This window comes from Gracilinanus agilis, chromosome 5 (assembly GCF_016433145.1).
Source record: "Gracilinanus agilis isolate LMUSP501 chromosome 5, AgileGrace, whole genome shotgun sequence".
Lineage (NCBI taxonomy): Eukaryota > Metazoa > Chordata > Mammalia > Didelphimorphia > Didelphidae > Gracilinanus > Gracilinanus agilis.
In genome coordinates, this window is record NC_058134.1 from 60,773,645 (window position 1) to 60,786,085 (window position 12,441).

The 12,441-nt window shown below is 33.8% G+C and overlaps 1 protein-coding gene across 3 annotated transcripts in view; it reads left to right on the forward strand.

Moving 5' to 3' along the window:
- PLXDC2 (plexin domain containing 2) overlaps window positions 1–12,441 on the forward strand; it is a 490,294-nt gene that overhangs the window by 250,694 nt on the left and 227,159 nt on the right. For 2 of the 3 annotated variants that reach the window (XM_044678167.1, XM_044678168.1), the window contains exon 4: window positions 6,345–6,491. The exons of the other annotated variant lie outside the window; for it this stretch is intronic. In XM_044678167.1, coding sequence (XP_044534102.1) covers window positions 6,345–6,491 — 147 coding nt within the window. The remainder of the gene's footprint in view (window positions 1–6,344; window positions 6,492–12,441) is intronic. 3 annotated transcript variants of the gene reach the window in all.

The following is a 12,441-nucleotide window of genomic DNA, read 5'->3' on the forward strand; positions in this document are numbered from 1 at the left end:
TGTGATTTTTGTTTGTTAGACTGTTGATATGGTCAATTATGTGGATGGTTTTCCTAATGTTGAACCAACCTTGTATTCCTGGTATAAATCCCACCTGATCATGGTGGATGATCTTCTTAATTACTTGCTGGAGTCTCTTTGCTAGTATTCTATTTAAGATTTTTATATCTATGTTCATTAGGGAGATTGGTATTCTACCCCTTCCTCTTACACTATTTCCTTTTAAACCAGTGGTTTGCTTTAAGCCAGTAACCCTTGTCCCCTCCTTTGATTAACTTCCCTTTCTATCCCTTCCCTTATTATTCCCCTCTTTTTATTTTTAAGGCCTAATGAATTCCCTCTCCCTTCTACTCCCCTCCCTTTTTTGACCTCCCCACTCCCCTGCTGCCCTTGGTCTATCCCTTCTGAGTTTCTCAGTATGGTTAGATAGAATTTTATATCCCAATGGATATAGCTACTCTTCCCTCTAAGGGTTAATTACATTGAGAGTAAGTCTTAAATATTACCTCTTAATGCTCTCTTCCTCTCCTTCTTATAATAGTATTTGTCCCTTCCCCTTCCCATGCCCTCTTTGTGTGTAATAGATTATCCTATTTTTCTTATTCATTCAAGTTTCTCTTGGTGTCTTCTACTATTCACCCCCCTCTTTCCCACCATCCTTATCATCTTAGACCATTTAGTGTTCTAACCTCTCCCTATGAATAATTCTTCTAATTATTATAGTAGTGAATACTTTAATAGTGAATAGAGTTCACTACCGAGAATTATACTTAACATTTCTCCACATAGGAAAACAAATAATTAGATCTTATTGAAGCCCTTAAAGAGGCAAATTTAAAAAATAAGAATTTTCTTACATTCCCTTCTGCTTCTTATTTACCTATTCATGTTTCTCTTGATTTTTGTGGTTGGATATTGAACTTTCCATTTAGGCCTGGTCTTTTCTGTGCAAATACTTGGAAATCTTCTATCTTGTTGAATGCCCAAACTTTCCCCTGGAAGTATATAGTCAGTTTTGATGGGTAGGTGATCCTTGGTTGTAGACCCAGTTTTCTTGACTTTTTGAATAACATATTCCAAGGCTTGTGATCTTTTAGTGTGGAGGCTGCCAGATCCTGTGTAATCCTTTAGAATGTTAATTAAAATATTAAACAAGGCTTTATCTCTACTTTCTTATTTACACATCATTATTAGGGCAGCTAGGTGGCACAGAGGATAGACCATTGGGTTTGGAGTCAGGAAAACCTGGGTTCAAATCCAGACTCAGACACTACTTAACTATATAACCTTGGGTAAATCACTTTACCATTTTTGACTGAGTTTTCTTATTTGTAAATTGTGCTGGAGAAGGAAATGGCAAAATAATATCCAGTAGCTTTGCCAAGAAAACACCGAGTGAGGTTATAAAGAATTGAACATGACCAAAGTGAAACTTCCCTATTAGATGCTCTACAAAATTTCATCATTGTAATATAATGTAATATATTGTAAATATATTATATATTGTAAATATAATGTAAAGTATTGTTAAAAATAAAATATGATGTAATATAAGAATATCATATAATGTAATAATAGATGAGGATACCAAAGATATAAGTGGTTCAGAGACTTGCATCTAGTCCTACAGTCAGGGAGTATCCAAAGCCAAAGTATCAATTGTTAAAGTATTTAAAGCCAAAGACTTCCGCAACTAAATCCATAACATTGTGAATGTTAGGAATGTAGAAGCTGTGTATATTTTCTTTGAATATGGCTATTTTATTGAGTGTTCACTAATAATTTTATATATTTAACAAACTTGCTGGTATATTGACTTGTTATAGACCATGTGATATTTAGTTATTTTACTTTTGTTTCAAATGGAACCTCACTCAACCTAATCAACTCATTCATAGAAAACTTAAGCATTGATATCTGCTCTGTTTTTATATCTACCCTTACATATTTATGTACCCTTCACATAGTTGGTTACTAATGAATGTTTGTATAAATAAATTTACTATACAACATTCAAGTCATGTTTTGATGAATCATTATTCATTTGTTTTATTTTTTCAAAAATTAATTAATTAATAAAGAATAATTTTCCATAGTCACATGATTCATGTTATTTACCTACCCTCTTACCCACTCCCTACCATAGGCAATGAGCACTTGGTTATTCATTTGTTTTGAAAATTTATGGGACTCAGGCTCCTTATATTCTGTCCTAGCCACTCTTCACTCTCCACTCACTCTTGGTGATCTCAATGGTCAGTGATTAAATTATTTTCACTTGGCATATCACTCCCAACTGCACAGATCTAGCTCTCATCTGTCTCCTGAACTCCAGTGCCACATCACCAGTTGCTTGTCTGCCATCTCCACCAACTGGAAATTGCACTGTCATATCAAAATTTCTAAGTCAGAATCCATTCCCTTGTTCTTTTACTACTTTGACTTCAAAATTCCTTATTCCTTTTAAGAATATCACCCTCATTCCATTTCTTCATTTTGACAGCCTTGAACTTTCTCTTTCCCTTCTATTCCAATGAAATGATTACCTAGTCATGCATGTTTTCCTCCCTGGAATCTCTTGTATTAGTGGCCTTCTCTCCATTCACATAGCCACAATGATAGTTTAAGCTATCAACACTTGTTGTCTATATTGCAATAGCCCTCTAATTGGTCACCTTGTTTCAATTATCTCCCCTTTCCAATTTATTTTCCACATAGCTGCCAAATTTTATTTCTAAAATAGGAACCAGATCATACCATTCAATTGCTTACAAATCTTTGGCAATTATTCATTGCCTCAAGGAGCAATTACAAATTCTTTAAACAAGTATGTAAAACCTTCCAAAATCTGACTCTTTCTTAACTTTTTAAGAAATATAAATTTCTTTAACTTCTGGCTTAGAATTGATACTAAATATTGGTTGCAAGGCAGGAGAGTGCTAAGGGATAGACAATTGGGATTCAGTGACTTGCTCAGGATCTCACAGCTAGGAAGTATCTGAACCCAGGACCTCCCAAATTTAGGCTTGTCTCTCTATTCACTGAGACAACTAGCTGTCCCCATCTTAACTTTTGTTTTTTTATTTTTTAAATTATTATTCCAAATGATTACAAATCCAAACAAAATAAGCATTTCCATATATAAACAAAAATATATTACACAAATGAAGTAAAAAAAATTTTTATATGTTTAATTTACTTTTCTTCATATCTACATAATAAACCCCATCCAAAAGAATCTTAACCTCTCCCCTCCCTCTCTGCATCACAAAGTAAATTACCAGGGAAGCCAACATGTTCATAAAAATTAGGTCATTCATGTTTTATCTTACTGTTCACTTTTTGTAAGAAACATTCTAAGTTTATTCTTCCAGTATTAGTTCTGTGACCATGTATATAATGTTCTCCTGGTTCTATACATTTCTGTTCATTATCTCATATAGTTCTTTCCAGTTTTTTTTTTAAAACGAACCTCTTCTTATCACTCACTAGTATTCCATCACAATCATATACCACAATTTGTTTAGCCATTCCCCAATTGATGGACATTATCCTCAGTTTCCAATTCTTTGCTGCCACAAAGAGAACTGTTATAAACATTTTGAAACATATGGGTTCTTTTCCTCTTTCCCTAATCTCCTCCAAAAACAAATCCAGCAATCCTGGGTTTAAGGGTATAGATATTTTTATAACTCTCTGGTTGTCATTCCAAATTGTTCTTCAAATGATTGGATCACCACCAAGCTTTACCAATAGAGTATCAGGGTTCCTTGTTTTCCACCTTCCCTTTAACATTCATCGTTTTGCCCTTTTGTCATTTTAGCAAGCTTGGTGTGTGTCAGGTGATGTCTCAGAGTTATTTTGGTTTGCATTTCTCTAATCGGTAGCCATGTACATTAAGGTAGGACTCAGAGTGAAAATGCAGTTTCCAACTTCTGGAATGAACATGTGAAAGTCCCCCTCCTCAACCTCTGACTCACCACTCATCATGAGTACATGCTTGAGCATCAGAACATGTAACCCAGATTGTCCAATCAAAAGCCAACTACATGTAATGTCATGGGCAGTAAAAGAGCCACGATAATCAGAAATTCAAGTTTTTTGGCTCAATTCCCTTCCTGAACTCAAGCTCGCTCCTTGACTGGCCTTAATTTGTCTGGGCCTGACCATGTGGTTAGCTGGGCCCCCATATCCCACTTTTGGGTGAGGACTTGTTGGGAATCTAGAACATGATGAAGCAGCAAAGGAGACTTTGGGTAATTAGTCTGGTAATACCTTCTTCCTCCTCTATTTTCTTTTTACTAATGAATACCTTATAAATTTAGCATAAAGTCTCCAAGATTAATTTTTTATTTATTACACTCTCCATCACTTGTTGACTAATAAATCCCTCTCATCGATAAATCTGATAGGTACTATGTTCCCTGTTCCTCTGATTTACTTATGTTAACTTACTTTATGTCTAGGTCATGTATCCATTTTGATTTTATCTTAGTGAATGGTGTAAGATGCTGGCCTATACCTAGTTTCTGCCTAGTTATCCTAACAATTTTTTTCCAAATTGTAATTTGTTATCCCAAATCCTGGATCTATAGTTTTGTCAAATACCAGATTACTATAGTCTTTTATTGCTGTTTGTGGTATGACCTGTTCCATTGGTCTACCATTTCTTAACTTTCTAAAAAAGTCCACATTTCTTTCCTTTGTATATTTCAGTTTGTAGCCTAATTGGCCTGTTCCCCGAACTTGGTAACCTTTATTATATCTCTATATTATACTTATTGCCTATCATAAGAAGGTTCTATCAGGTCTAGAATTATATTCTCTTATAACTTTGCCTCATAAATACTGCCTTAGAAGGTCCCGTTCAGGAATTACCTCCATGGATAAGTCTTACATTCCTCTCCCTAGTATAAGCAATATGTATCTTGTTTCACAGCATGACATACATGAACTATCTATCTATCTATCTATCTATCTATCTATCTATCTATCTATCTATCTATCTATCTATCTATCTATCTATCTATTCTATTCTATTCTATTCTATGCTATTCTATATCATTACCTACCTTCTTGTGGAGAGGGGAGGGGTAGAATGGAAGGAGAGAACATGGATAGGAAAATGTCAGAAAACAAATATTTAAAAATGTATAGTTGAAATCTTGAAAAAAATAAAAATTGAGTAAAAAATGAAAGAATTTAGGGATTTTAAGAGGGATAGATAATGTGGGAATGCATTTTAAACATTGAAGAAAACCAAAGAAAATAACTGGGAAATAGAGTATCTCATATGAGGAACAACAGGACATTTTGATTGGAATATAAATGGTTGAAAGAGAATGATGTTTAATAAGGCTGGAAAATTAAGTATGGTTAGTCTTGGGAAAAACTAAATGCCAAACATTTTATACATGATTCTGTTTTCCTAAAGCTTGGAATCAATATATATTCATGCTAAGTTTGTGGGAAGATGGAGAGGTAATAGTGCCTTTTCTCATGTCTTATCCTGAGTAAATGCCTTTAAAAGAGGAACTGTTTAATTTTTGTCATTGTATTCTACATGTTTTCAGAATTTAGGTACTAATATGCCTTGCATATAGTAGGATCTTAGTAGATGTTTGTCAAATCAAATTTTTAAAAAAGAAATTTTGCCATTTGTAGAATAATTTTTTGACAAAGAAGAAATTAGTACCTGTACTGTTGGGGAGTTACTTCTCAGCAGAGATATTTCTTTTAATATTCAAAACATTGCATTTAGTTGTTAGCATGCCAAAGCAATTGCATGCCAAACATGATGTTGGGTGCCATAATTATTGTTAATGATGATTCAACAAAAAGCCACAGTTAATGAACAAAATGAGAGGGAAGAAATCTTGAGAATCACATCAGTTCCAGAACCATTAGCAAAAAGCTGACTATATACTGCTATTATTAAAGCAAACTGGTTGCTATGGAACATTCAGTGATTCTCATTCACCTGGAAGTTATCACTAATTGTGTTTAGGTTTCACTAAGGCATTTTCCCCAACAACCATTCTTACATTAGGATTGTCTGCAGAGGGATACAAAATGTTTCTTATATTGTAAGACTTTTTTTGGACACAGAGAACACATTTTTGCTTCTGCTACTTGTTCATTTTAAAATATTTCCCATAAAGGTTCTCTAATCTGTACAATGTACATCATAGTTCATTTGCCTCTGAAATAATTTAATCCCCATAGTCACTTTGAGAAATAACAAGCCTTCTGGATCCAAAGACATTGATACTAATTGTTAAGGAATTGTTTCTCTTTCTTTTTAATACAATTATGTTTTTCTCTCTCTTTCTACTTTGTTACAGGAGGATACAGATCATAATTACTATATTTCCAGGATATATGGGCCATTTGATTCTGCCAGCAGGGATTTGTGGGTGAACATGGACCAAAAGGAAAAAGACAAAGTGAAGATTCATGGGATTTTGTCCAATACCCATCGGCAAGCTGCAGTAAGAGATTTGACATATGACATTTCTCCCCTGATAAGCTATTATTTTAATTGCTTTAACAGTAGCATTTATTGAGAAAACTCCTCAAGGAAAGTCAGCTTTAAAATTGCTTGTAGGCTTTTATGGAAAATAAAGAAATGAAGTTTTTCAGATAACCTGCATTTACCTTGGGTGAATTTGAGGATCTCTTTAGTACATAGCATGTGTACATATTTTTAATTCATTCCTATAGAATATAATTGGATCAATTGATGGCATTCTTCTATTTGTGGATTTCTGGCTCCCACTATTGATTTCTTCTTTGTGCCTCATTGTTTAACTTTTATGTGTCAGATAACTAGTTCTGGGGTCACTTTCTTAAAAAAAATAACCCTTACTTTCCATCTCAGAATCAATACTATATATTGGTTCTAAGGCATGAGAATTTTAAGTGCTAGCCAGTGGGACTTAAGTGACTTGCCCAGCTCACACAATTAGAAAGCAACTAAGGATAGATATGAAACCAAGATCTGCCATCTCTTGGTCTGGCTCTCAATCCACTAAGTCACCTAGCTGCCCCTTGGGTTACTTTCATAAGAAATTCCTACATGGATCCTAGTAAAGACCATAAATGTAGGTATGGAAGGGATTTTTAAAGGCTATGCCATACCTTCCAATTTTATAGATTCAGAAATTGAGGCACAGATGATGGGCTAAGTAACTTGTCCCACTTGACCAAGGTAATAAGTTAAAGAGTCAGATTTAGAAACCAGGTTCTCTGACTTTTCAGCCAACTTGGAAAAAACAACAACACTCAAACAAAATCAGTTGACTTTATGGAGACACTGAGAATTCTGAACTTAAAGGTAAAAGGAGATAGAATTTGAGGTGAATTTGAAATTTATAAAACAGTTGGTCACAAATCTCTCTATATATTTGTTATGTTTTTTTCATCTGAAAAATATTGAACAAATGTTCATTAGCTATAAAGTACAGTATTAGACGTTGATTTTTTTCTGGAGAACTTGATATTTTCATCGAATACCCTTTGATGCATTCATTACTAAGTTATAAGGAATATATATGGGATATAGGCATATATAAAGTATATGTATGTATGTGTATATGTGTGTGTACACACGCACAAAACCGGCTTGAACACCACCTATAGAACAGGTAGTAGGGATGTTCTAAGCACTACATGTGTCACAGAACTAATACTGGTTCACAATATCCTAAAATAGCAAAATAATTTGTATAGACTTTCCATTATTATTCTTATCTTTAATCTAAATAGGAAATGATAGAAATATATCTGTTAAAATGTGACTTAAGGCACTAGTTAAGTAACATACTAATATGTATGACTCTTCATCCATGCAATTAGTTATGAATATCCATGAGACTGGGTTCTGACAACTGGGAAAAAAGCTAAAAATATCTTGAACATTTGCTTGATAATACATATCATCAGTATTTTTTATAGATGAATGGGGGAAAAAAAGCTAGGCATCTTCTCCCTTTGGGATTCCATCTTCTTTTCTTTTTCTCCCTAGGGTCAATAAATCCATCACAAGATAACAAATACAAATATTTCACTGTGAGATTTAGATCAGAATCTCAAAAGAAAGATAAGTGATGACAACGTGTGGGTTACATTGATGTCTAGCAGGTGTTCTCACAGCACATGTCTTATTTCTCAGTTCCCAGGAGCAAGAAGCAGACTAGCTTGCTGGTAGAAGGGTCAATGGAAGTATGAGAATTTCAGAAAATCTTGTGACATACTGCTCTTTTTTAGAGGATGTTCCAATCCAGAGAAGGAACAATCTTTATATATTTAGAACCAGAGACAAAACTTCAGAAACATTAGCTTTTGATATCCACAGTGTGTTTGGACAAGGGCTACACCCAGATATGAAATAATGTCATCAAAATGTTTAGCTGTCCTTCCTGTCATCCCGAAGAAATTCCAAGGAAGATCTCTGAATTGTAACTGACAGCCTAAATAACACTTACCCAGTGTGGAAAACAGGAATAAAAGATTATTCTTAATTTGGGTGGCCTTTGAGATGGTTCTTTCTGGCTTTATTTTTTTAGTTACCTTGGGGGCACTTGTGCCCTATGTTGCTGAATCTGCTGTAAAGTGATGCAGAATTCATTATGATAATCACTTGACAATGAGATAGCTAAGCCCCCCTTTTGTCTACATTTCCCACTTTTATTTGAATGCAACAGCATTCACATGAACTGTCCACAGAAGATGATCTGAAAGGGTTGTTCCCACAAACAAGTTCTTGCCTTAGCTGTTTTATGGGAAATCACAAACTATGGGCAGGAAAATGTTCTATAATGTTACACTGTGAATGTCAGCTTTGGATTTCTTTCAAATTTTTCCCATCTAGTACAAGGAACAGGATTTCTATTCAAAGAGCACCATCTTTAATTGTAAATGTCTGGCTGTGATTAAATAGAGACAATTTTGCTTGTGCATATACACACACATACAGATCTATATGTGCTGAGAGTAAATCGTGTTGTTTCATTTCTCATATTTTTAAATGCTCTAAAACATTTAAGGCATTTTTAAAGACATAAATCTTAAAGCACTTAAAATTCCCAATGTCCTGTTTAATCGAAGCTGATTTGCAGTAACTTTAGGCTCCTTTTACAAAGATAAATTCCTTCATTTCACTGAAATCAGACATTCGACAATTTCTCTGGTTCAGTGATTTAAGTACTAATGACTTCCTAAGAATAATGATTGTTTTTCATGGAAACATGGATTTAATTTTGTTCCAAGTTCACTGTTTAGAGATTCTTTCCCATTTTCAAATGGTTTGGAAATGAAAGTGTGAGTCTGAAGAAAACTAAATCTGTTCCACACTTCACCTACTGGACCTGCTGTTCTAAGACCCACTGTTTATTGGGAAAAAAATAAAGCCCTGTTGTTCTAGGAAGAAAGCATCACAAAGAAGCAATTTTTACAAGCAGTGTCAGAACAGTTTCTGTAAAGATAATCGTTATTGTCACCACTTACATGGCACTTAATATTTCCCAAAGGCATTTATAATAATTGCTATTAATTATGCTTCATAGCTCCAGGAAATGAGCCTTTTGTACTATTTTCTTTCTCTCCTGGCTTCTTTTTAAGGTAAACCAGTAAGGAAATCAAAAGGTGATTTGATCAGGATCACAAAGAAGATCAAATTAATCAATATAAGACCTCATGCTCTTAATTTTCATCAGGGATAGACTTGTAGAAAATGAATATGTCCCAATTTATACACATGTGGAAGGTTTCATTTCCCTATTTGTTTTCAAGGGGTCAAGGAGCAAGACACATGCTATGACTCATATGAAATCTGATGATGTCATTTCAATTCATGTTATCTTTGGGACCCTAAAAAGAGAAGTCAATTATGGCTAGAAAGGAATTTAATTTATGTATATATGTATATAATCATATATATATATTATGTTTTCTCCATCATTTCTCTGACCTTGTACAAAGATGAAAGGATACAGATAGATAAAGACAGATTGATAGATATTCTCTCAATCAGCATAATTGGCATGGTGATAAATCATATAATGACTACCTACAGTGGAACACGATAAGATGGGCAGAGAATCCAAATTTTTTTCTTCATATATAGAGACTATTTTATTTTCATGTTCCTAGAGCCATTTTGGAGATATGAACTAAATATATCACTGATATTAACGTAACAATCCAAATGTCACTTTAATTAAGAAAAGAGTATAGAAAAAGGTAGAAGTTCCTGGATATCAGATTTTTTTTTAAAAAAATGTTTTAGTATCCCTAGAACCTAACATCAGGCCTTGTACTTAGTAGACATTTTAAAAAAGGTTTATTGAATGAATGTCAAGAAAATAAATGAACAAATTACAGATAGCAATACCTGAATTTTATTAAAATATATTAAGTATAAAAATGTACTCCAGAATTTGAATTTGCTCATTCATATAAAAAAAATTCTACATTCTCTCCATTTGGAACCTCCACCTCCCTTTACTGGTTGACTCTTCATGTGTTATAAATTTTGATCCAGGAACCATGATGATGATCATATCTATTGTTTGCTTTTAATCCTCATTTCCTGAACTCCAGAAAGAATATATATATGTGTATATATATATATATATACACATATATATATTTATACACACATTTGAAACCTTTTTAAATAAGAAAGATAATCAGTCTGGGTTCTGATGTAGGTCACAATCTTTCTACCCTTCATTGGATGGTTTGACAAAGTTTCTGTGGCATTACTACTACTACTGTTACTACTACTACTACTACTACTACTACCACTACTACTACTACTACTACCACTACTACTACTACCACTACTACTACTACCACCACCACTACCACCTAATCTAGTAATTGAGATTCCTACTTACATTGGCCTTATGGTAAGGAACACTACAGCACTCTGGGGAAGTCCACACTAAATGCTTTAAAAGTTTCATAGCCACTGCCAGAATATGCCAATCTCTGACACAGCTTACAAAATTCCAGGATTACCTATATATCCAAGAAAGTCTATCTATGAGAGTTAGAATGAGTTTTCTCTCTCTCAATAGCTAACAAATATATGCTATTTATTAATGTTTTGCCACTCCCCCACTAGGGTTGTTATAAGGACAAGGAAGGAGGGAAGCTTCCTGAATGCCAGAAATTCACCTTTACTGAGATTAAAAACAGAAATAGGTATCTGTTTACTAATGGAGGGGCCTTGGTTATTCATCTTGGACTGATTCAGACCTAAAATGTACTTTTATTAAATATTTCTTTAGAGATTTAGGGCTATCCTTTTGATGATATGGGAACTTAAATTCTCAACCATGTAGCTTTCTTGAAAATCTTTGCCTCAAAGGAGACAAAAATTAGATAATTAGTAATTAGTAATGAGAGAATAGATTGAGAAAGTTTCAGAAGGGAAATACAAAAGATATTTCCTCATTAGACATAGATAGGGAATGGATCTATTTTACGCTGTTCTTGTATCAATGCCAAAAAAAACCTTCGCTACCACTTAGAGCCTAAGAGGGTTGCCTAGAGCATCAAGAGATTAAGTGACAGGCTATCATAGAGCTAGTATATTCCATGGAGGAAGGACTCCACCACTGGTCATCCTGCTTCTGAGATCAACTTTCAGTCCACTATACAAAGCCACTTTTCTCCTCCTCCTCATTCATCACCAACCTTATCTTTATTATATTAAGTATCTGTAAAAAAGTGTTGAACTATATATGAACTGAAACTCACATAAAGCTACATTGAGCTATGACCATAATTTCATTTCAAATTCTCTTTTGGGCATGAATATATTATGATAACTTTGTTCTTTTTATATTTTAATTTTCTACTAATGATTCATTAACAAGAACTATGGTACAATACACCAAAGGCTAAAGAGATGTTCCATCAGTTCATTCTTTCATTGATTCATTCAAAATCCAATTAAAGGTATAGAAATTGTTGTTAGTGAGGTTGTAGTTTTGTACTAAATGTGTGGCAGATTGTGTTTATGCCAGTAATTGAATTGTTCTCTGTGACTCCCTTTGAAATCAGCAACTGTTTGCCAAGTGATATAATTTTTAACTGTTTTCATGTTTCTATCTTTCTAAGTCTCTACTCATTGAGTCTTCAGTGTTTATTTTCAGAATTCCAGCATAGTGAAACTTCATATCTTTACTGAGTATAGATGACATCTATTATTTTTATTGCAAGATATGTAAGGGTTAATTTTCTGCCAGGGGAAATCTCATTATTTCATTTGGTATTGCCATCAATCTTACATTTGCATAGTTTGATCTTGGGAATGTTCATGTTGGTAAACCATGGTGCCAACCCTCTATCAATTACACAACTTTCATGGATTTAGCAAAGTTTTTAAATTGATTTGTATTATATTCATCAGAAATATACACATGAATA